General features: G+C 40.0%; 1 protein-coding gene across 3 annotated transcripts in view; it reads left to right on the top strand.

Moving 5' to 3' along the window:
• The first annotated feature begins 259 nt into the window (after positions 1–259).
• The window catches only part of LOC143163253 (mucin-5B), a 47,941-nt gene continuing 23,924 nt past the window's right edge, over positions 260–24,276 (top strand). For all 3 annotated transcript variants that reach the window (XM_076344228.1, XM_076344227.1, XM_076344229.1), the window contains exons 1-17: positions 260–536; positions 3,134–3,333; positions 5,007–5,262; positions 6,726–6,840; positions 8,213–8,300; positions 10,317–10,450; positions 10,874–11,099; positions 11,904–12,029; positions 12,795–12,912; positions 14,167–14,305; positions 14,909–15,010; positions 16,057–16,126; positions 16,375–16,512; positions 17,218–17,382; positions 18,243–18,337; positions 19,850–19,976; positions 23,072–23,324. In XM_076344228.1, coding sequence (XP_076200343.1) covers positions 3,252–3,333; positions 5,007–5,262; positions 6,726–6,840; positions 8,213–8,300; positions 10,317–10,450; positions 10,874–11,099; positions 11,904–12,029; positions 12,795–12,912; positions 14,167–14,305; positions 14,909–15,010; positions 16,057–16,126; positions 16,375–16,512; positions 17,218–17,382; positions 18,243–18,337; positions 19,850–19,976; positions 23,072–23,324 — 2,234 coding nt within the window. In that variant the 5' untranslated portion in view covers positions 260–536; positions 3,134–3,251. The remainder of the gene's footprint in view (positions 537–3,133; positions 3,334–5,006; positions 5,263–6,725; positions 6,841–8,212; positions 8,301–10,316; positions 10,451–10,873; positions 11,100–11,903; positions 12,030–12,794; positions 12,913–14,166; positions 14,306–14,908; positions 15,011–16,056; positions 16,127–16,374; positions 16,513–17,217; positions 17,383–18,242; positions 18,338–19,849; positions 19,977–23,071; positions 23,325–24,276) is intronic.

The following is a 24,276-nucleotide window of genomic DNA, read 5'->3' as shown; positions in this document are numbered from 1 at the left end:
TTACCTATTGTATTTACTAAAATCACATACCCTTTGATGGCAAATGATCCATGAAATGGCTGTAAAGGGGCCAAGAGGAATTGCTCTTTTTGCTAGTACAGCTGCAGCAGAGTGAAGGCCTCTTATGCCGCAGGGCCCAATAAAGGGAAGAGTTATTAATACCAGTATGTCACTGCAGGGGGAATAGTTATACCTTGTGTGCCTGCAATAGCAATGATTCAGTGGTAAATGATCAACATATTCACAAGCTCCCTGTCTGACTGAATTTGCTTCTGAAAAGCTACCACGTTTTTCTTCTGAAAACCTCAGTGTTGCCACACGAATATAAAAAATTCATTGAATGCAAATATCCTTCCCCTGTCAGTAGTCCTGAAATCATTGCAGGGGATTGAAGCATCCAGTGATTTCTAAGGACTGTTAGCCAGCACTCTCTGCGGAGAAGCCAGAAGCAGCAGCTCTGGTTAGTCACTGACAGGAATTCTGCTCCCCAAGAAATGGCAAAGGAATGGCAAAAATGACAGAGCAGACAAGCAGAGGTAAGAAAACGGCTAGGTACAGAGCAAGAGGACTGGGTTTCCTCTTTCTCTGAGTAGCGACAGATGTGCTCTTGCTTTTCTCAGGGGAGGATCCCAGATGACTGATACTACTTTCTCTGCTGAGTGGAGCATAAGTGGATGGTGGTTCAGTGAATTATTTGTTTTATTCTGTCTGTTCCTTGGACACAGTTTTAACATGTGCTGTTCATGTTCTTCCCAGGCCCCTAAGTGCTACGTGGGGCTTGCAGAGGGAAATCATGCCTTAGTTCATCCCTTCTGCCCACTCTGACATGCCCCTGAACCACCCCACATGTAGAAGACAAAGGGCTGGGAGTTGCAGTGGTCAGCCTCACCATGTCTTTGTCATCTAAGGACTACTCCAACTTGAAGGGTATCTTTGGCAAGTAGTTCATATGTGGTTCCTGCTGCTTTTGTGCTGCCCGCTGGGAATAAAGTGATTTTTTTCTAGGGTCAGGAATCATACTCCTAGAGTCCTATTCTTCTTTCTGTTCTCATACCAATATGAATGAAATAGGTGCCCTGATTGCCTGGGTGGGAATGGGAAAGGAAGAGGACCATGATTTTAAAAAATGGACTCTATCTCAGCAAAATTCTGCATTTGGATTTTGACTCTAGCTTTGATTTGGGAAAATTAATAGGTTTCAGCTTTCCATCTTTATCTTCAACTAAGCTTTCTTTGTCAGTGTTTGTGGTCTACTGACCTATGTGCTTTTTTTCCCGGGCTTCACAGCCCTTCCCCACACCTGCCATTAACACTGTTGTGTGGCCTGAACAAGAACTCAATTTGAAAGTTACCATGGGAAGCTGCTGAATTTGAGTGTTACTATTGCACTGTATTCAATTTCAGATCATCCTCATATCTACAATGCCATATTCTCATGGTTCGGTTTATCTACTAGATATTCTGCTGGTTTACTTTGTAACTATTTGGATGGAGATCAGCAGGCAAGATGTGTTGTGTTTAAAAGGAAAAGCAGCAGAAGCCTATTACTTCCACCACCGGTGCCGTAAAGTCTGTTGGTTCTGTATTCCAGCCAAAATGGCAGGGCTTCAAGAACAGACTTTACCTTCCAGTAGTGCCCTGCCTCAAGTGCAACTGACAATGGAATTAATGGGGCACGGGCAGTGGGAAAGGGGTAACATGAACTCATGTTTCATGTACTGCACAATGCTCTCGCCCGCTAGTGCAGGATTTTCTTAAGAGCAACAGCAGCAGCAAATGTTCATCTGGCAAATGTTTGCACCTGCAATTCTGTAAACCACTCAGAAAGCTGCTCATAACTGTGTAGGGGGAACAGCTGAAAGAAGAAATGGGCCAGCTTTAGGACACTTAACTTTGTAAATGCTGGAAAGCTTGGTAAAGCAGTAAGCGAGATTCAGTTCTCAAGGACCAGCTTACTGTCTGCCAACTAGATAAAAGGGTATGCGTATAACCCAGTGAGTGCATGGACAGACTCGACCTGAGGACTTGCAACAAGGGTGAAACCCAAGTCCACTTTAAACTGTATTTGTGCCCACTTACTACTGACAATCATTCTGGCATTAGTGTATTCCCAAAGGGGCATGGAGCAGTTGAAAGTGTAGGAACATCTGTTACCCATGTTTGATTTGCTAGGACTAGGTGAGAGGTTTCCTCTGTGTCAGAGGCAGTTCCCCCACAGCATGGATAAGGTGAAGAAATGCTAGGTCAGCTTGTGCCAACAGAGCAAGTAAATCTCTAAAAGAGACCCTAAAATTACTGACAAAAACATCTGTGACAGGATATCTAAGAACTGTCCTACACTGGAATGTAGATCAGCTCATGACTGAGCCCGCTGGATTTTTTATGGGTATGTGATTGAGTATTAAAGCACTCTGATAGCACCAAGGGACCCTTTTGCAGCAGTGTAATTTAGGAGGTGAAGGAATGAATTTGCAGTCTACATTTTGGTGGGACTTGGGCACTGCTCCCCTATGCTGTTTGGAGAAATCACCACTTCTGTGTGCATAAAGAATAAATTAACTTCCCATGTCTGACTGGTGCAATTAAATCCCATTTGTGCAGTAGAGGTGAGAAGTTTGCACTTTGTGGACTAATGTCATTCCTGGTCTGTTGAAGCAGTAGATCTCTGGCCTTATTTGTAAGATATTTTAGATACACTTCTTAAAGGACATTGCCCTCCTGCCAAAAGTTTTTGCTCTAAATAAACCATACGTTACGCCTGACCTTACAATATTTTTTGCTCTAACATTTAGAAGTTGCCATCAAGCCAGCAGAGGCAACAAACACTTTTTCTTGACCTGGGGGACTGTGCTGATGTGCAAGCCAGAGAAAAGCTCTGGAAGATCTTGGACAATGATTGCTTGTTACTAATCAGATGTTATGAAAAAGAAAAAATATTGTTGCCAAAGAAAAAGCAACACTATAGGGGTGGGGGGTGGTCCTATATTAAAAAAAGGAAATGAGAAAAAGACAGCTCTCTGTCTCCACATAAAGCAAGAGAGAACTGGATACCTGTCTTGTCTGAAAGACAGGAGGTTGCTGGGTGCTACACATGAACCACTGAAAGAAAATTGAATGAAGCTCCACCTTTCAGGGACCCTGCCATCAATGTTTTGTTCTCACGTCAAATTCCTGGACTATAAAAATCTGCCTATAAGCCAAGAAAAAAACACTTCCCTGGAAGGATTTTCAAGTTACTGCTTCACGGCAAGATGGAAATAAAAAAGGGGAGGTCATTTTGGATCTTCTGCCTAATTTGGAGTTGTTGCAAGGGCAAAGAACCAGTTCAGATAGGTAAGAAAAAAATCTAATTCTCAGATTATTTGCTCACATATTGCTCTCCATAGGTGACAAATAGAGTTGTCAAATGAAAATGTGTAACATATTCCTGTAAGAGATGTAGGCATGCAATACTGTTTAACATTGTACGTTTTCATCCTTAATGTCAACCATTTAAGTATTTTACTTCTTTTCTTTCACTACTAGGTAGTTTATCAACTGTTTTATATACTAAGTGACTAATCTTAAATAGGACACTCTCTGGATGCAGTTTGCATCACAAAAAAATGGTGACACTCTTTTCAACACATTTCACATATATTCTTTATAGAAGAAGTATGTTACCATAATGCCTGCTAGGCTTGATTGACCAGTATGAAATACTGCATTAGGAGTAATCACATTTTTTGTGGTCTGCTGCCTCCTGGTTTGGTTTTGAATGTGTTACACTTTTCCTAGTTGCTTAATACACAAACAATTGATGTGACAGTTATTGCTGTCTTAGTAATTCTAGCAACTCCACTTCCAGGAATAGCCAAACTGTCTCATTTCCCCTCATTATTGTGTAGGAAAGTGCTAAATTACCCTTCTCCACTTTAGTGCTGCAAACACCTATGGCAAATTACAGTCCCTTTAAAAAGCTGTTTCTGTACGGACTTCTTGGCACTTGAGTTTGTGTTGCACATTTCTAACATCAAGATCTGAATTTTTCAGTGTTCCCCTGCTGGTTCTTAAGTAGGAATATTTAATAATATTTTAGAGTTCACTTGAGTACATTAATGACTGTTTTTGTTTTGATCTGTGATGGATGTTGCTATGTTGATTTTCCTAAACGTGCTGCATAAACACCACCAAAAAAATTGCCCATTTTCATTTGTCATTCTTTCAGATGGGCCTAAAGCATTTTGTAGCAGCATATCTTATTTAATTCAAGGTGATTCATATTGGCTTTGCGCAGCCAGTGGTATGGAAACTACTTTCTGAAGTGATGTCTTTATATGCACTTAAAGTATGTATCAATACCTTCGACAGAGGTACAACTCAGAGGTCCAAGACATGAGTTTTGGTTGAGATGAAAAACAAATAGCTCTGAGCCGACTGCTGAAGCTGGTGGCAGCCTCAACTGCTGAGATCAGCGGCTGCCATATTGCTGAAGAGTCATGCCACTTGTGATATCTCCTGGAAGGGACTCGATTCAAGACTTTGAACCAAAGTCTTGCCTGTGTTAAGAAGCAGGATTTCAAAAGCAGAAATGAGATTTAGGCAGCCAGGATGAGATTCCCCTCACTTCACTTTAGATATCTACAGTGTAAATGTATCTACAGTGTAAATGCTGAGGGGTGCCATCTACATTGGCACCCCTCAGCAACCTTTATATACAATGGAGAGAAACACACCGTCTTGGAACGTCTTCTTCCTAGGTAGATATGTAAGGTAGGGAAGCTGAAACTTTTGTTTCTCCCTGTTGACTTCAAAGGAGCCTAGGCTCATCTGCTCACACTGGAGGTATCTCTGGCATGGTCTTCAAAAGTTCAGTGAGATGAAACTCCTTCCCACAAGCTAGTATCTTCCAGGGGTTAACATTTTTGCCTTTGAAAATCTCTCCTTTAATGTTTTCCAACAAAAAAACCCAAAGCACCTCATGTGGGGTGAATTTCTAAGCTCCCCTCCTATGACTCTTTCTTTAGTCCAGGTCTCTACTGTCAGTAGGAGTGAATGTGCCACCTGGGGCAATTTCCACTTTCATACATTTGACCATGTTAAGTTCACTTTTCCTGGAACCTGCACATATGTCTTCGCTTCGCACTGCAATGACAGCTACCAGGACTTTACCATCCAAATCAGGCGCAGTGACAAGAATAGCTTCCTGATCTACTTCACTGTCACCATTGATGGAGTGATCTTGGAGGTGAAGGAGACAGGCATCACGGTGAATGGGAACAAGTGAGTAAAGACCATACTGTTGTTTTCTTGTGCAGCAGTTTTACTGCTATGTATTAGCAGTGGTCTGTCTAGAAAGTGGTCCTATTCTCTAGGGGTGAAAATTACTGTGTATGACATGTTCATAGCACTTTGAAAAGCGTATTGCAAAGAGTCCAGCCCATAGTGGTGGAGGAGGCAAGAAGCATATAAACTACATCTCCCAGGGATCAACACCAACATGTTAAGCAAAGGCAATGTGTATGTTATAAAAACAGAAGGTGTAGGTTTTCTTAATGTTGCGTTGATTTGGGAGGGAGGGGTGAAGGGAAGGAGATAAGATCAACACTTTATTTACAGAAGGTTTTGATTTTGTAGAAACTTTGTATTTTTTTCTCAAAATATTATTTCTGTGGTACTAACCCTACTGTTGTATGTTGCTGTTCAGGAACAGATGGTCCTTTTAGAAAAAGTTTTCTGTTTCCAGATAGATTAGTCTAGAAAATTGCACTGCTTTGCAGATCACAGCTTGCCTTGGGATCTTCTTACACATAAGACAGAAATTTCAGAAGTCAAAATCCACACCTTTAATTCCAATCTGAATTGAACCAGAAAGCAAACTGCAAACAGAAGGGTAAAAATACTCCATAAGTAAAAAGTCATATGCAACAGTAGCTGAAAGTTGGGCACAATTTTAAGGGCAGCCCTCATGAGAAGTGCAGTGACCTGCTCCCAGCATATAGGTATGAAAGGCCAAGGCAAGCTTTGACTCTGGGAAAAACCCTCACAATCTTGTTGGAGAGAAAATTGCAAGCATAGGGGCTGTCTTCTCTTGACAGCCTTCTAGAAACAATCAAATACAGAATAGCATCACTCAGTTGTAATTATAGTAGCAAAGCCCAGATGTATCTTCTAAATCAAAGGGGCAAGAAATCTCCTATCTTTTAGCCATTTTCTGATTTTCTAAGTTTTTCAGGCTCTGGGAAAATGAATGGTAATTGTCTTGGTGAGATGAAAATGTAATGTAGGTCTGAGTCACATCAGTACATGAGTAACAGAACAGACCTCTTTTCACACCTCTGTCAATCCCAAATGTCAAGGAAAGCCTGGAGGGATGATGAGAACCTGCAATATCCTCATGTGGAGGGCCATTTTCCCAGTATTGTGATCTATTATAACCTTTTGGGTTAGGTCCTCAGGATATGTAAACAAGCAGAGCTGCATTGGTATCAGTCGAGTGGCTAATGTAGTATTGACACACTCATACCAAAATACATTGTGTTGTGGATTAAGGTTGGTAAAACATCACAGTGGGCAAGGTGATCATACCTAAATTTAATGCATTGTGTGGATGAAGGCTGACCTTGAAAAGAATGTCCCCATGGTTTATTTAGCTACTTCTGACTCTAGTTTTTCTTCCTATATCTCTGAGAGGATTTCATGTCTTTTTTTTCAATGCAATCTGTTTTGTTCCCTCCAATTTCCAGGATCCCCATGCCCTTCAGCTTGAAGAGCATCCTGATTGAGGACACCTGTGCTTACTTCCAAGTGACTTCCAAGCTGGGCCTGACACTCAAGTGGAACTGGGCTGACACTCTACTAGTATGAACAGCCAGTTAGCTGTTTTTCCCTTGGTGAATCTCATCAATGATGAAAAGCAGAGCTGGATGCAGGCACCATGTTGATATAAGAGATTGTGGGGGGGAGGTATCACTGTATCCGTAAGCTGATAGGGACATACCAAACTAGGTAATAGTTTCATGGGGCAAGGGCATGGAGTCACAACCCCCAGGCATTCCCAACTAATTTTATGTGACAAAAGGTGCCACTGTTAAGCCTGGAGATAGCGCCTCTGTAGTTATCTGCTTCCTCCATGTGGCACTGGCAGCCGCACAGCTAGTCCCTCCAGCTCTGACTTGTTAGTTACCCTCTGTCTTGATGCACATCTTGTGTGGGAAACTAATCTGTGTGGCCAGTTCAGACCTTGGCCTCTCTCATTCCAAAGCCTTGCTATGCGGTAGTTCCCTTCCATACATCCACCCAAAAATATCCTCTTCTGCAACAGTGTATTTACACTTCTGGGTGTGAACACTTATCCTCCACAAACAGGACTGAGATTAAATAAATGAAAGCTGTATGTCATGTTTTGCAGTTCAGAGAGACAGAGAGAGGGTAGAAGGTGAATAGAGAGGAAAAAAGTCAGGAAGCAACCAAGTGGTATTCAAATTCTGATTTAATGAAGTATTTGCTTCCCCGTTTCCCCTGTACTAATTAATACCTGAAGTATTACAGGCACCACCTGTAGAGTGGATACAATTTTAGGGTGACACACTTGTAGGAAAAGCACTGCCTTTTTTTGGTGGACCTGAGTGACACCAGTACTACCCTCCAAGCATGTAGGAGTGATTAGGTGCAATAGTTTTATCTAGCAAGGCAATAATATGCTAACCTGGCTCTTTATTACCCCCAAGTATGGGGATAACAAGTTACACTGGGCAGACCCGCCCCTAGAAATGCTATGAAGTTTCCATTTAGCCTATGGACTAGAAAAAGCTTTAGATATGTCTAAAAGTTGACCAGAAGCTGTTTCTTCACAGCGTCCAGCATCAGAGCACAGTTATCTGACCTGCCCAGAGAGGAGCTGTGGTATCTTGCAAGAGCTACCACATGTCTATATACCAGTGTCTCTATACTGGGAGACACTGGTCCAAGGATTAGTCCAGTATTCAGCATGCTTCAGTTAGCTCTTTAGTAGGTAGGAATGACAATTGCTAGAGGATTATCTTCCCATTTAAATTCAACCTGTCTGCAGGTAAGTTTTATGACAGGTTTGTAATGGAAAAGGAGAGTGCTACAAATTGGTAATGAACATTGCTGCTGCTGTGCTTTTTTATTGTAAACCACTTTGTAACATGTGCTGCTGATGTGGGGAAAAGCCTTTAAACTCTGGGTTTCCTTTCCTTTTGTTTTGTAGCTGGACCTGGAAGAAACATATAAAGAGAAAATATGTGGTCTGTGTGGGAACTATGATGGCAGTGAGAAGAATGATTTGATTTTGGATGGTAGGCCATGAATACAGCATATTCCACATAGAACAGAACTGTTAATACGTGACGTGAAACTTGATATCTGTTTCCTCTAAGCGGGGTTTCGGATTTCCTGACAGACACTCTGAAATACATGAACATTTTCATATACAGGAAATTTATTTTAAGAGATTCTGGGATGATTTGGGTTCCTCTGCTGTTTGCAAACTTGCAAGTGTCTCAAACCTCTTTGACCCAAATTAATTACCTGACTATCATGCAGGAACTTTGCCAGGTTTCCCACTGATAGTACCAAACCTTAAGGAACTTGCAGTCTCAAATGAGGCACGAGTGCATTTTCTGTCCTTCCATTTTCATCATTTTACAGTTGGGTATCAAATGTGATTGTTTTTGCCTCTGTAATGAATTGAAAGCATCATCACTGAGCCAGAGAGATTTCACTGAGCATCTTTGCAGAAACCGTGGTGCCATCCAGTGACACCTTCAGATATTGCACTGAACTGGAAAGAGGCCAACACAGCAAACAGCTGAGGCTACAATCCTGCAGTGGGTTGTATGAGCGGAAAGAAACCTGCATCCTGGGATATTAGCTGCAGGACTGAAGCCGAAGTTATAACATCATCCCTTCATGTAATACCTGGGTTTCTTAAGTCACCAGAAAAATATTGTCCTCTACCTCACCCATTCAGAAAGAATCCTGAGATTTGATTAAAAATACCACTTGTAGTGATAGATTTGGGATTCATTTTCATATTTCGTATTAAGCTTTTTGGATGCATCTTAGTCATGTTTCTGCCCTTTACTTCACAAACACAACAGGTAAAAAATAAAGCTGGCTCAAATTTTTCTGAAGAAATAGTTTGCTACTGAGAAGCATTGCTCTAAGAAAAACAGGCTCTTCTTTTACACATCTGGTTCCACAGATAACAGGTTGCCACACCCAGGGACCAGGTGGCCTCCCACATCCCTCCTTTCTGCTCTGAATACATCCTTCTCCCTGGGCTGAGCAGGCAGCAGTCAGTCTGCCTGCCCAAGTTAAGATCCACTGCATGTAAAGGTCCAAAATTTCTTCTCACTTTCAGACTCTTTTCTCTTGAGGAGAAAAATTATCAGGAAGAAAAATCCCATTTCTGCATGGAGTAGCTCTTCTTGAAACTTTATTCTTTATATTCTTTAATGTCAATTGAGATCCTTGGCAAATCACGTGGCTCTAAGAGCTCAGGGCTTTAGAAGAGCTTCTGTTTCCAGAAAAGTTAGTGGTAAAGCACCTGAAAACAATGCTTTTGTGGAAGTCATTCTCTCAGGCCTGCACTTAGTTGAGGGACTGAGCCAGTATAGAGGAATAGACCTGGTTAAAAATCTGTCTATTAAACTTTTTTTGTTAAAAAAAAAAAATATCTGAGAATGGCAATTTATGCATACTCTCCATAAAAATATATAAATTTCAAACTTTGTCAGAAAGATTTCTCACATCCGGGATCAAGTTTCTCGTAATGGTTTAGGAAAATGCAACTCTCTAGCTAGTGTAATGGTTACATACATGTATTGTGTGCCTGTCTTCCTCCTGCTCCCTCTTCCCATCTTCTCTAGCCTGTAAAATTGACAGATTTCCAGATGATTACAAACATGCACCTAAGGTTGTATTGTAGGTTGTGATAGTAGAAGAAGGCAAACTAAAATGTATAACCATTACACATGCAAATACAAAACTCTGTAAGATCAAATACACCCATAACAAACAGAAGTCTTTGGAAGTGATGAGGTGCAACAGAAAGGTCAAGAGTCTTGTGTGATTATAAATGCCCAGGCTGACAGCAGGCCTTGATACAAGTGTGCCAGATTCCTGGCTCTAGCTCAACAGAAGTTGTATCAGGCTGTCATCCTCTACAATATGGATGCTGTGGTTACATTTGGCCATTTGGTGAAGAACATAACTGCCTTAGAGCCCAAAGATTAAGTGCATCTTTATAGCCCATTAACTGATCTAAAGAATTGCAGGCAGTTACTCAGATGCGACTGGGGATTTTGCAGGGTATAAAATGCATCCGAGGCAGTTCGGGAACTTCCACAAAGTAGAGGATCCATCAGAAAAGTGTGCTGATGTGAGTCCAGATGACCACACTGGAAGACATCCTAGGAGGGAAGACGATAGATGCAGTAAATACGTAAGTATGTGTGGCCAAGAAGTATAAACCCTCCTGAACTACAGCCCTGGAGAGACTGTGTTGAAACAAGTGTTAATTACAGAGCATGCACTGAACTGAATTTTTCAGGAGTCTACCCATGAATCTGAGCAAAATGTTGATCTTATAGCTGAAAGAATATCCTATTATAGTGTTAAAGAAATAGATAGTGGGAAAATGCACAATTGAATGACAGCTTCCAGTCCAAGAAAAAGGACCTCATGACAGAAAGTTAGACTGGATAATCTCCCAACCTGAATAATGGTCTGACCTGAATAAATTCCAACCTGAATTATCTTGTGACCCTGGAATTGTGTCATCAAAAATTGGGATGCACATCCATAAACCTGAAAGTTGGTAAAATGTCAAGTATTGCTTTTCTTTTCCTTCTTTTCTTTTTTACAGAAAAAAAGATGCAAGAAACTTATGTCGCGTTTTGGAAACTGCCCCAAAGTGGTTGCATTTGATGACTATGTAGAGACCTGCACTGAGGATATGTGCCACTGTGCAGTTAATTCTTCTCACTCTGATTTGGTTTCCAGCTGCATATGCAGCACTTTAAACCAGTACTCTCGAGACTGTGTCCTCAAGAAGGGAGACCCTGGGGAATGGAGAACCAAGGAACTTTGCTGTAAGTAACTACTGCTCTGGAGATTTCTTTCAGGTTAGACATATATGTATGTATTCTGATTCCAGCAGAGCAAAGCTAGGAGCTCTGTTAACTACTGTGAATCAAGCTGTAGAAGTACTTTGACAGAAACATTGTTAATGGAAAAGCTTCTACAAATTGAACTTGATTTTGCTCCTTAAATTAGAACTATATCTTAATATTGTCCCCCTCCTCCTTATGGCTAAGTTTTCTCCAGTTCTTTTTTGAATTTCACCATGCACAGTTAACTTATAAATAGCCTTGTTTTAAATGTTGACATCTAGTCAGAAGAAGTCACTGAGAAGTCTAATGTGTTTGTACTTAGCTTATCCTGTGCTTTCATACTCAGTAGTCGCAGCTACTGAGCAGGAAATCACTGTAAATCCAGGGGGAATGCTACAGGTATTTCTCCCAAACTGCTGGTGTGGATTGGGATAGAAAATTAATGCCAGAATGACTGATGCTTCAGGCAAAAATAAACTATGTCTAAAAATAGACACCAGATTCTGGTGTCCTTTATTTGTATCATGACTTCAGCCAACCTTGAGCTAGGAAAATAATGTGAAATAACTCGTATTTCCCAGCAGTACTGTTTTCTCCAAAGATGAAGTAAAAGTGACCATAAAAATTTCCTTTAGAGGTTAAACAAACATGACACATCTGGATAGAAAGTTTTGCAAACAAGATATAGGGGAAAGAGGAAGAAGGAGCTGGGTAGTGATACAATGATTTGAGAGCTCTCATAAATACATCATTAACATACCCCATTTTCATTTGGTCTTGCAGATCAGGAATGCCCAAATAACATGGAGTACATGGAATGTGGAAACTCCTGTGCTGACACATGCGCCGACCCAGAAAGGAGCAAGATTTGTAAAGCCCCATGTACAGATGGCTGTTTCTGTCCTCCTGGTAAGGCAGTTCACTTCTTCCAATGGGTCACACATATCAAGGGATAAAGAGGAAGGTTGTTCCTTTTCAGTTAGTGGCAATTTTTTTTCTTTAACATTTTACACTAAAACCTGTTTTAAGAAACTAAACTGTTTCTTCTAGCATAATTTAACAACTTTCTTCTTGGAAGAACCAGATCTCCAAAGATTCAAGATCCTGACACTGGAGGAGGGTAGGGAAAGATTTCTAAGGACTAGACAGAAAAAAATGGTACAGATGTGGAAGGAGGAGAGGTGTTCTCTAGACAGTAAGAATGCAGGTGAAGATGTCTGGTGAGGTGCCTCCCTGTTATGAGGTTAGATCTTGCTGTAGCTTAAGTCACATGTAATATAAATGCATTGCCAGGTATGTGCATGTGTAAGTTTGCACATGAAGTAGAGGCTAAGATGAGGGTCTGATTTCTGTTAGATTCACTATTAGAAAAAGGATGGAAACTGGCTCACATCCTTGCAGTCTGGCACTTGATAATCCTGCTCACAGTGACAAATTCCAGTAACATGCAGAGATAATCTTTGGGGTTTGCATTGCTTTCATTTGAGCTCTAGTAAGAAATGTTTCCCATCCATTAACACCTGAAAGGGCCTGGTGTGGTGTTCTCCTTAAAACATATCCCATTCATTTACAGAAATGCTGAATACTCCAGAGTTTTTTCCTTACTCTAATCTTCCTTGATGGTGTTTCCCAGACTCACCAAAGGAATAATAACCAGCCAATGTGTCTGAACAGGAACTATCCTTGATGACCTCGGTGGCAAAAAATGCATCCCCAGAGACAGCTGCCCCTGTATGTTTCAAGGCAAAGTCTACTCATCTGGAGGGACTTACTCCACACCCTGCCAAAACTGGTACTGTTGTGAACTTGTTTGCACTAACAAGGCAGAGGCATTTATTTCAGAGTGTTGATGAGTTGCATTCTGTTATTTTCCCCCTTTTTTTTTTCCTATTCCTAACATTTGTTAGGAATAATAACGCAAAACCTGAGTCTGAATTTCAACAGTAGAGGAAAGCTTAGAGGTAGTCCTCAATCTCACATAGTTACCACCCTCACTTGGAACTGCCAGCAAAAACAGCTCAAGATTTCAGAATGCAGAAAAATTAGACTCTTTGCTGGTTAGTTCAGAGGCATTGGCCACTGAAGTGAGGCAAGGAGTCATACCATGTTAATGAGTTACATTTCCAACCACCTCTAGATCTACAAAAGGCTGTTTCAAGGCCTGGATCTCAAAAGTCCCAATCCTCGAGAATGATTTGGTTTAAAAAAAACCCTGTAGCTTGAACCCATCTCTACTCTGCACTAGTGAAAGGTAATAAGAGCTCAGGTATATTGTTCTCAAAACAGTTTTATCTCTTACACTGATATCCATCTAGTATGTGTTATTTGTGCTCCCGTGAGACAGCATCGTTTCTTGACCACAGGCCTAACCTTTACTATAGGGAGGAATGAAATATGCTGTGGTGCATGGTGGGGTAGGCCAGATGTTCTGCAAACCTCTTTGGATTGAATATTTCCTGCATTTTCAGGAAATATTCCTCAAAACCTGCAATTTTGTGGAACTCAACTTGATGGGCTCTGGGTGGTTCCCATCTATCCACATCCTCACTTACTCCTCACAAAGCCTGAGCTAATATGGCCAGGCTGTTGTCCTCTTGTGTGCACAGCTCTAAGAATTGTAACTGCTCATTATCTCAGGTTCTCCACAATTAGTTGCTGAAATGTAGCATCAGCAACTTGCTGAAAGTTGCATCAGTAGCATAAAATGTTGCAAGATCTTGCTTGAAGAGGTTCTTTCTTTCTTTAAAAAGTCAAGTAAACAATTTAGGCCCTAAAAAACATTTCTTGCTTGACCAGCTCAGTGTCTCTCTGAAGGAGCTAGTTCGAAGCCCAGATGCAATTAACTCTCATTGAGAGTCATTCAGCCTTCACACTTTAAGGGCCTAATATGAAGTCTTCCTCCCACAGGTATTTAATAAGCAAATGAATAACAAGCTAAAAAGACAAAGAGGGTGTCATCTGTGCAGATTCAGATACAGATGTTATCTCACTTTTGCTCGTTTAAAGCCATGTTTATTCTAACCGCTCCTTTTTGGGTTTTGTACAGTACTTGCAAAGGAGGCCACTGGAACTGTATCTCTCTGCCCTGTTCTGGAAGTTGCAACATAGATGGAGGATTCCATATAACAACGTTCGATAATAAGAGATTCATTTTTCATGGCAACTGCCATTATGTCTTAGCTAAGGTATGAATAATCTCCCATTTCACTCCTAAATCTCTTGAGTAGCATGAGGCATTAAGCTGTGCTGGAGCTTTATATGACTTAATTTAATTAAATGGCACCAATCCAGCAAAGCACTTCAACACATGCTCAGTCTTAAACCCCATAAATTTTCCCATTTGCAGTGGATTGCAAGTCAATTGCTTGATGCTTAGCATCAAAGTTTTGCAGCTTCAACATAGTTTTACATCTTTTTTCTTCAATGAATTAGTTTTCTTACTGGATGCATTAGTGTAGATTTAAGCATTTCTCCTGAAGCTTTCTTCATGTATGACTGTCAAAAGGAAGTGGATAAGCAAAAATTCCTGCAAAAAGATTGAATTCTACGTGGCTGTCTGCAAATATGCAATCCACACAGGTTGATAGCAAGGAAACAGAGTGCAGAGGAAAGGCTGTGAACATTATTGATTTTGGCAATGAAATAAAGCAGTTTGCAGTTAGAGATTAAATGCCCCAGTTCTTTCATTATTCCATTTTAGCCTTTCAGAGACACCTTTTTTCTCTTCTAGCTCCTTTCCTGTAACATGCTAACAATGTCTGCACATCTGTTTTCTCACGCCTTTTCAGAATACTGATGACACATTTGTGGTGATTGGAGAGATCATCCAGTGTGGGACATCAAAGACAATGACTTGCTTAAAGAATGTATTAGTCACACTAGGAAGAACTGTAAGTAACTTGCTTTAATTAGTGACACATAATATGTCACTTTTATTTAGGTTCAAAGATGGGATTTCTCTAGCACTGTGGACTCATTTTAGTCTGTTGCAGTCCTGAGACTGCAAGATTAATACCAGCAGATGATGCGGTGCATGTGTTTATTGGTTTTGTTCTATGAGAGTTATTTCCTTTCCAGTTCTTTTGGATTCTGGCTTTTCCATTTTCTTTAGAGGTAGATGGCTAAAAATGTTCCTTGTTGGCTTTCCCTCTCTTTTTCATGACTTCAAACTTTTTCACTTGTTTCTTTTTGAAAGATTGAAATTTCTACAAGAAAAGATCCCCTTCTTTTTACAACAGTTCTGAGTCCTGAGGTTTTTCCTAATGCAGTGAGTGAAGTAGCAGAATTTTCCAAATGAAGGCCAGAGGCTTCTCCTACTGAAGATTATGCCATGATTCAAACTGAATTCAGTGGAAGCTGAGTTAGGGCTGGTATTTATGCACTCCTAAAGTTACGCAGATTCATTATGCCCACCTGGTATTTAACTGGTGCAGTCCTAACCTTGTTAGGAGATCCAACCTCCTAACCTCTTTCTATAGTCAATAAAGGAAGATGGGGATCTCCAAAGGACAAGTCAGCCTACCTAAGGCATGAGGTGTTCTTCTGGAGGGGCCTGTCTCCCTCCATTGACTACTGAGGGAGTTTGAGTCAGATAACTCTCATTTTGGGTGTGTTACATTTCCAATGAGATGGATCCAAACCTACACGTAACTTCTCACATGTGGTTCTCAAAAAGATAACTAACCTCTTAGGTATGTGAGAGCACTCAATCAAAGCTGTTGCTTATGGAGAGGGTTTTTCATTTTTTGTTCTGGCCTAGAGTTTTTCTCTATGTTACTGTATGGCATCCAGATGCTGAGTTACATTGACGTCAGAGGTGATCATGTTTTGAAGACACTACTTCTTAATGCTTAATAAAGCTTGTCAGGTTGCTGTTGTCTGTCTCATGTCATATGCATTCACTATTGTGGGCTTTTTCTTTTTTTTTTCACTGCAGACTATAAAAATATGTTCCTGTGGAAATATCTACATGAACAATTTCATTGTGAAGCTGCCAGTAAGCAAAAGTAAATGTCCTTCTTCACATCTTCCCCAGACTAGCCTACATCCATTTACAGAGGGATTCCTGCTCCTTTCTCTGAAAAGAACATGATCCTGCTCATTATTAGGTCATTTGACTTGGGTGGATACTAGGTCTGGGACTCCCTGGGAATTCCTGTATTACACTGGATGCACTGGTAAACAGAAGTTTACTTCAGCTTCATAAAGATTTGCAGGTGCATACATCTTTTTTTTTCTTTTTTTTCCTCTTTAGATGGCATCACCATCTTCAGACCCTCTACATTTTTCATCAAAATCTTGAGCTCAACTGGAGTACGGATTCAAGTGCAAATGAAACCTGTAATGCAGCTCTCTATAACAGTTGATCATTCTTATCAGAATCGCACATCTGGTAGGACACACCATGCTCTTTCAGTTTGCTCTTAAACTGAGTTATAACTGTTTGTCTATCACTTTAAGTGAACAAATTATTTGATTTTGTATTGACTTTGGTATGTTAGAACCCCTGGTTAAATCTATAGCCTTCCTGAAACAAAATGTTGGCTAAACCCTTTAATTTGCTGAAGAATATTAGATAATCTCTGTGATGTTTAGTGTGTGCAGGTCTTCTAGACTATCTGTAAAAGCAGGCTTTCATCAGAGACTTGTGAGATGCAGACTATGTTCTTGGTTTTGCCACTAATCTCCTGTTCACATCATTTAAGCTTTTTGTGCTTCTGTTTCCTATCTGTGATATGGGATTACATTCTGTCTCTCCAACCCATTTTGTTTTGCTTTTGCGATTTCCTTTGCTTATAAGCCTTTGAGGAAGACACTTCTCGGTCTGCCAGTGTTTACTGAAGCACATTTAAGCAGCTTCCAATCTCTGTGCTATCACTAAGTGCTACTGTAATGCAGAAAAATAATAATTACACTCTAAATACAGGGTCGTGTCTGATTTGTGGGAACATCAGGAAGTGTCTGAAGGAAAATGGGCTTCTCTCAGGCGAGGTCCATTATAGAGCTAAGAGTGTTCATCTAGAAGCCATTCCGTTTTCCACTCATGTAGTGATTTCTTCTTTTCTTTTGCTTTCTTTTTTCCTGCCACCCTCACAAGGTTTTTGTGGCAATTTCAACAACATACAGACTGACGACTTCAGAACAGTCACTGGAGCTGTGGAAGATTCAGCTTCTGCTTTTGGTAACTCATGGAAAACTAGAGCCAGCTGTTTTGATGTTGAGGACAGCTTTGAAGATCCTTGTTCAAACAGTGTGGATAAAGGTAGCAGGCTTTTCATCCCTGGATTATCAGTGCTAAATAATTTTCACATGACAGATAACCAAAAAAGCTTTAGATATCTCATAAACATCAAAAGCCACTGCCTTTGAGGCTATTACTAGAGAGAACACATTTGGTTTTGCAGGCCTTTAAGGTGACAGCTTTGCTTTTAAAACAAAAAGACTGCACTGCTGGAGAAAGAGCTAACATCTTCTTCACTGATGGCTTGAAAAGTACACAAAACATCAGTGAGAACAATTTAGGTTTAAGACAGAGCATACTCGGTTGTCAATATTTGGGCAAGATCTTAATCCAATCTAGGTTGTTACAGCTGTGCTGAAGTCAAAAGGAATAAGTTATCAACAGTACTGACTTCAACAAGCATTGTACTGTACTAGGTGCCCTGTCTGGTTTCTCACTTTGACTGGGTTTGGATATATACAGGATTCAGACTGTACTCTCTTAGGTATTGTCACATGTAATTAAAGCTGCAGCTCATAGCCACACAGCTCACTGATTATTACATGCTTGGTGTTATTGCTTGACTATAAAGAATCGCCTGACTGTAAAGAACTAGGAAAGTTTGATGGAAAATTATGAAAATGGGGAGTTTTTGCAGATGTTCTGCAAATCCAGCTACAGTAATAATGTTAGTACTTGGAAGGTGAAACCGTTCTTTTAGGAAGATGGCTGGTCACCCATCCAACTATGTTTATCACCTTGATATGTTAATGCCCGTGTTTCCTTCTGGCATCTAAACACTTCAGGACATTCTAGTTCTGTGTGATACCTGATAAAAATATTGATTCAGGTAGTAATGTGGTTTAAGTGACTATGGACAATGATATTTTTTCCCACTTCAGAAAAATTTGCCCAGCATTGGTGTGCTCTTCTGTCTAATACAAGCAGTGTGTTTGCTGCCTGCCATTCTGTTGTAGACCCTTCTGTGTACATCAAGGTAAGGCACTGGTTGAAATGGGTGGTTTAATCTAGTGCAGAGACTGATCTGCCATGAAGGTAGTCTGGCTTAGGGGAGTGAAATAGGTTACAGTAATGCCTGTTTGCAACGTTCACTGATGCTAATAAGAAAAATAACAAAATGAGAGTTTATGCAAGATACAATGGGCCTTTTTGGCTGCAGCCCTGAAAATATTCACTGCCATCACTGACGGTTCTGTTGCATGACCCAGAAGCAAAATAGGAAAAAATGGATTTACTGTTCTTGAAAACTGTTCACTCTTTGAAAAGCCAAATCAGCATGTCTGTGTGGAACTGAGCTGAGAGTTTTTTCAGCCCCATGGATTCCCTCTGACTTGGTTTAAAATTCACGTCTAGGGAGAGAATATATACTATATTTACATCAGTTATATCCCATTTATTACTGTGGAATCATGTTAGTCTCCTAGTATTTAGAATGCAAGAAGGTGCCCATAAGTACTCTTGGTGTACAGCTCTATAATGCTGTTGAGGAAGTTGGCTGAGCTAGAGAGTTGCCGCATTTATGTGACTAGTAAAGAAGTTTCTGCAAAAATGCGGAAAATTCATGTAAGGAGTGTGTGTGATACAACTTACTGAGAAAATATCTGACCTGAAATTTTGTCTGAAATTTAATGTCTTCAGGTACCTTTAAAAATATGGCTTATGCTTTACGTCTCCCAAGTTTCCCTCAGAAAAAATGTCTGCCTGAGAATTCATGTTAACTATAAGTAAAATAGCAATTTGCAACTTTCAATTAAGGAAAAGTAATAACCATTTTCTTATTAATATATCTGTTACTCCTGCTGATCTCATCAGATTTTAAACCATGATTAATGGAAGCATTTTCCATGACATCAGTAATGGCAGGATAAGCCACCATCTATGCAGTATGACTCTACTGCTCTTGAGTGACTAGGTGTATCTGGGTTCTTCTGTCCAGCCACCCAATTAAAAGAACTTGAGCTTTAAATCCCCTTTATACTTACCTAACTAGTTCTTTATGTCATACATATAATTCTATTAAACCACCTTCTGTTATGCACCTGTCATTTAATTGGGTGTATCTTATCTACATACTAGATAGGTACACAAGTGCCAGTCATTACGGTGCAGTATTTTCAGTTCTGTATATTTTCAGATGACATATTTTGACATGTCCTAGATTGTACATCCTCATGGGAGGCTGGTATAGACTTTTCTTAGTACTTTAATGAACTGTAGATGCCCTTATCATTCTTATTATTCATTTATTCATGAGTGTTAGGCATAACGTCATTGCAGTTACATGACTGTAATTGATTTCCTATTTTTCAGGTTTGCATAGTATTTCATTAGCATACATTTTCTCTTAGAGATATTACAAATTAAGTTTCACTGGTAATAATACTTTTTCAAAACTATATTGGTTGACTACTTTTTGAATTGCTATATGTTTCCCTGTTTCTTCTGTGAGCTGGGCATAATACTACCCATGTCCTTTTCTGTCCCCTAGAAATGTATGTATGACACCTGTAATGCTGAGAAGAGTGATGTTGCACTGTGTAGTGTGCTCTCTACTTACTCCAGAGAGTGTGCTACAGCAGGCGTGTCCCTGAAGGGCTGGAGGCCGGGCATCTGTGGTATGCATTCTAAAATACTTTGGGTAGGGATATGGGGGAACAGCTTCAGGAGAGCCTGTGGCACTGTCTGTGGCAGTCAGTATCTTTTGTGCTTAGTCATCAAGTTAGTGGCTCTTTGAAAAATAGAATAAGCATATATTCTATAAAAAACTTCTGCCTGCCAAAGTCAGTTCATGTCCACTTCACGCTTTTATGATGCATGTTGCTTGTGTAAAATATTAGGTGAATTCAGTACTCAGAAAAGCAACATAGTGTAAGGTGTATTAATCAAATCGCAACAAAGAGTTGCAATTAGGTTAGTTTTGAACACATGGGCGTCCCTATGTATTTTAATTCTGATACCTTTTTTGCAGTTCATCTCAGTTCTCTTGTCTCAGACATTGCCCATACAAATAGTATCACTCTCATTAACTGCATTTTTCCATGTTACAGTAAAATAGTAATGGTTTTTAATAAATATATATTGGTGATATCTGAGAATGTGAAAGTGTTTAAAGGCATTTTCAGCTCAGGACTATCTAACAAATGGATGAAAGTTTCGTGGACATACACATTGTCACTAAATCCTGGGTTTGGAGTCCACATATGTATATTTTTCTTTGGCACTGCCAGAATTTATTATGAGATTGTATCAGAGCTGAGAATAAAACTCACAAGTCCCAGCTTCTGAATTTTACTTCAACATTTCCATTTTTACATTGACAATCAGATAGTTCAAGTGAGATTTGCCTATATCAACATGAAAATAGGTGTATGGGTTTCTTGACTAATAACATGTCTGAATAGGAAACATAACAACAATTATTTTTATGCAGCTTTGATGCACCTATCATCTATTTAATTGCCTGACTTAGAGGCTAGCTGGGATATTTAATAGAGACAAACAATGTAACCGGTGTGGTGCTTTGTCAAAGGCATTTAAGACTGCAGTAAGAACAATTTAACAAACCTGTGCTGAAATAATTCAAAGACAACACAGTGTAGTCCACAGCAAATTATCCTAGAATCATGCAGATTTATGTACTAGACACAGTCCCTGTTTATTGAAAGCTTTGTTATGGACATAGAATTACTAACATGCCAAAGCGAGACTGGTTTGCAGCATACATTAGACTGAAATCTGTGGACTCACGGCACAGCAGGTAATATTGACGCAAACAATGCAGTAACCTTGGGAAAAAAATGCTAGTGGCTTAATCAGCACGATCGTTTTAGGCCTTATTTAAGAAGAAATAATCTTTTGGGAACATGCCTGTGATAAGATTGAAAGTTGCACTATTCATGAGTGAAAGAATAAATGGGCCAGAACAGTCACTCTCAGTGGTCTGTCCCATTGCAGGGGTTGGAAAGGCTTTTCCAGCTCCTGCAGCTGTGTCCAGCTGTGCCGGGCTGCAGGCAGCATCCAAGGCAGGTTATATCCTAAGGGGATGTCTACACTGAAGTAAGTAGAGTGTATGAAATAAGTAAACCCTACTAGCTAACTGTTAGTAGTGTATGTATGTGACACGGTCTTTAGTGGAAGCATGAACCATTACTTGAGTTACTGGTTACCCAGAAGACGACTGGGGTTAGTAGCCTCTGCTAAGTCATGGCACTGTTTTTCTAGCGGTCCTTGTGCAAGCTAGCTTGAAGCTATCTTTGGTATGCTCATGTTCTCTCCGCTCACGCCTCCAGTTGTGATGTATGTAATCTAAGATTACCAATCTGTGATCATGAGTACTATAATCAAATAACCTTTTTCTTACCAGATCTTGCTCTACCAAAATTGATCTTTTTCCTCTATGAAAAATTAAGGGGAGAAAGTAAACACATTATTTTATTGCATTAATAGCTGACAATTGAGACACCCATTAGGGTAAATCTGATGTAAACTCATGTTCAACATCTTTATTAGTATCTTTCTATTTGGCCTATTTTGATTTACAAATACCAGTTGATGCATCTTTATAGTATGCTTATAAAGTAGGTGAATATGGCCTGCTCGATTCATACATGGGATATCATGTCTGCTTCAGGTAAGACCAGGAAACCAACAGGTTTTTGTTGGTGGAGGTGGTGGTTTTGAATGTGTACACAAACCTAGCACGCTAACTAATCTAAGAAAGTCTACTATGGTCATGGACTGGAAAACCATACAGAGCTTTGTTTAAGTATGGAACGTATTGCTGATATGGTGATAACATTGCTGCAAAGTTGATTAGCACAATTGCCCATGAACAACTCCCCTGTACCTTCTAGTACATCTGTGTGTATCTGAAAAACAGCTGTGGGGTTAAATCTGCAGATGTGAGTTAGAAAGATGTCCAAGATGACTAGATCTCCAGTTCTCATTGAATTTCAGAGGAATCTGGATGCCAGGCTTTCTTGAAAACCACAGCCTTAATGCAGGTGATATTTCCTGACAAAATTTGGTGTCATCCCTATGGATCACTACTGCAGATTTTATGGCAGAGTTTTGAAGGTGTTGTTTCTTGGTAGCCTGTGAAAATTAACCAGCTTTTCACTGTCTTACAGGGTCAGCTGAGCTTTTTAGATTTTGGTATTTAACTGTTTGGTCCACCCAGAGATCTTAGAAACTGTTGTTTCTCGTTTCCCCAGAGGATGACAACAAGAGTTTTCCTCAAGACATCTATGAGAATTCAAACACACTCTGGTAGCATCAAATGATTAACAGAGTTCCTTGGCACTGCCCACTTAACGTCAAAAATTGCCCCTTACAAAATATGCTCATTTCTTTAATTATTCCCAGCCAAAGAAATCATTAGTAAAGGACAGAAAATTAATTTTTAACTACAAGGACAAGTCAGAAGTTATTGATTTCAGTTTTTGGCATAAGATAGAAATGTAAATTGTACAAATTACAAAATTATACTGATTTCCTTATTCAGGCAAGATATACCCTGCTGAGTATTTCAATATTCAGTGTCACATAGTTTAGGCTACATGAGCAGACTTCCCCCAGACCACTGGGAGACAAGGTCTTCTAGTTTGAAAAAAGCACATTTATGGCTACCGATGTGCACAAAGCTGCATTAACAGCATAAGCGATGATTGCACAGAGAAGGCCATACATCCATTTTATTTCTCTTGCAAAGATCCCTCTGAGGAGTGTCCTGAGACTATGGTTTATAACTATAGCGTGAAGTACTGTAACCAGTCTTGCCGCTCGCTGGATGAACCTGATCCACTGTGTAAAGTTCAGACTGCTCCTATGGAGGGCTGTGCTTGCCCTGAAGGGACCTACCTCAATGACGAGGAGGAATGTGTAACTCCAGATGACTGTCCCTGCTACTACAAAGGCAAGATTGTTCAGCCCAGTAACTCCTTTCAAGAGGACAAACTGATGTGGTAAGCTGCTCTGATGATGCAAAGGCTGCATACCAGGGGGTCATCAGGGCTCACTGGGGAAGTCCCTGCTCTAATCCCTGAATGGTGTCATTTTACCATAAGGAATAATGACAAATTTCTCCCAGATTGTAGCAAAGCAAATATTTCCCTGGCAAGAAGTGCAGCCACAGCAAAGGTTAAGATCCTATATTCCTGCTAGCAAACAAGAACACGAAAACATGTTAAGTAGAGTAATGTTTGCAATCTATCTCTATGCAAAGTTCATTGTTGTGTAAAAAATATCCATATACAGTGGGAGCAAGTTTTCTAGAAGACAGGGGACTTGGGGGAGTTTCTGCCTTTGAAATGAAGAAGCAAAGTGAAAAACACCCTCCAACACACCATCCTGCAGACTATTTAAAAAATAAAAGTGGCCCAGGAAAAAACGCCAAAATCTCAGTTATTAAACTGAGTTTTTTAAAAAGAAAGAGAGAGAGAGAAATTTTGGGGAAAATACTAAAACCAACATAATTAATTTGCATCTACAGTGAAAAACAATTGTCATTTTCTCATTTTCAACTAGTTCAGGGCAGCAATACAAACAAATACCAGGGCAAGGCTGTTTTATTCAAACAATTTATTTATATCTTTAGATGTCTACATATTCTCTCTCTCTCTCTTCCAACTCCCATGTTTTTTTCCGAGGATTCTAGACTATTTTGTAAACACAGATTCATTTAGTAATTTAAGAGGTCTCTTATTTAAGAAAGTATTAGTCTCATCTCACGGAGTGGAAAATAGATGCTTAGGAAAAACTTGATTGAGGGAAAACACACAGTAAACCAGTGGCAGGTGAAGGAAGAGTATTTAAGAACAGGGTGTCTTAATCTTCCTTCTGGGGATGGTAATTCATGTCTGTGAACCTGATAGCTGTACCAAATATTCGTTTTGATAGGAATTTGTTATCTGTGTG

Source organism: Aptenodytes patagonicus, chromosome 7, assembly GCF_965638725.1.
Source record: "Aptenodytes patagonicus chromosome 7, bAptPat1.pri.cur, whole genome shotgun sequence".
NCBI classification, from domain to species: Eukaryota; Metazoa; Chordata; class Aves; order Sphenisciformes; family Spheniscidae; genus Aptenodytes; species Aptenodytes patagonicus.
This window is presented reverse-complemented; position numbering and strand designations above follow the sequence as displayed.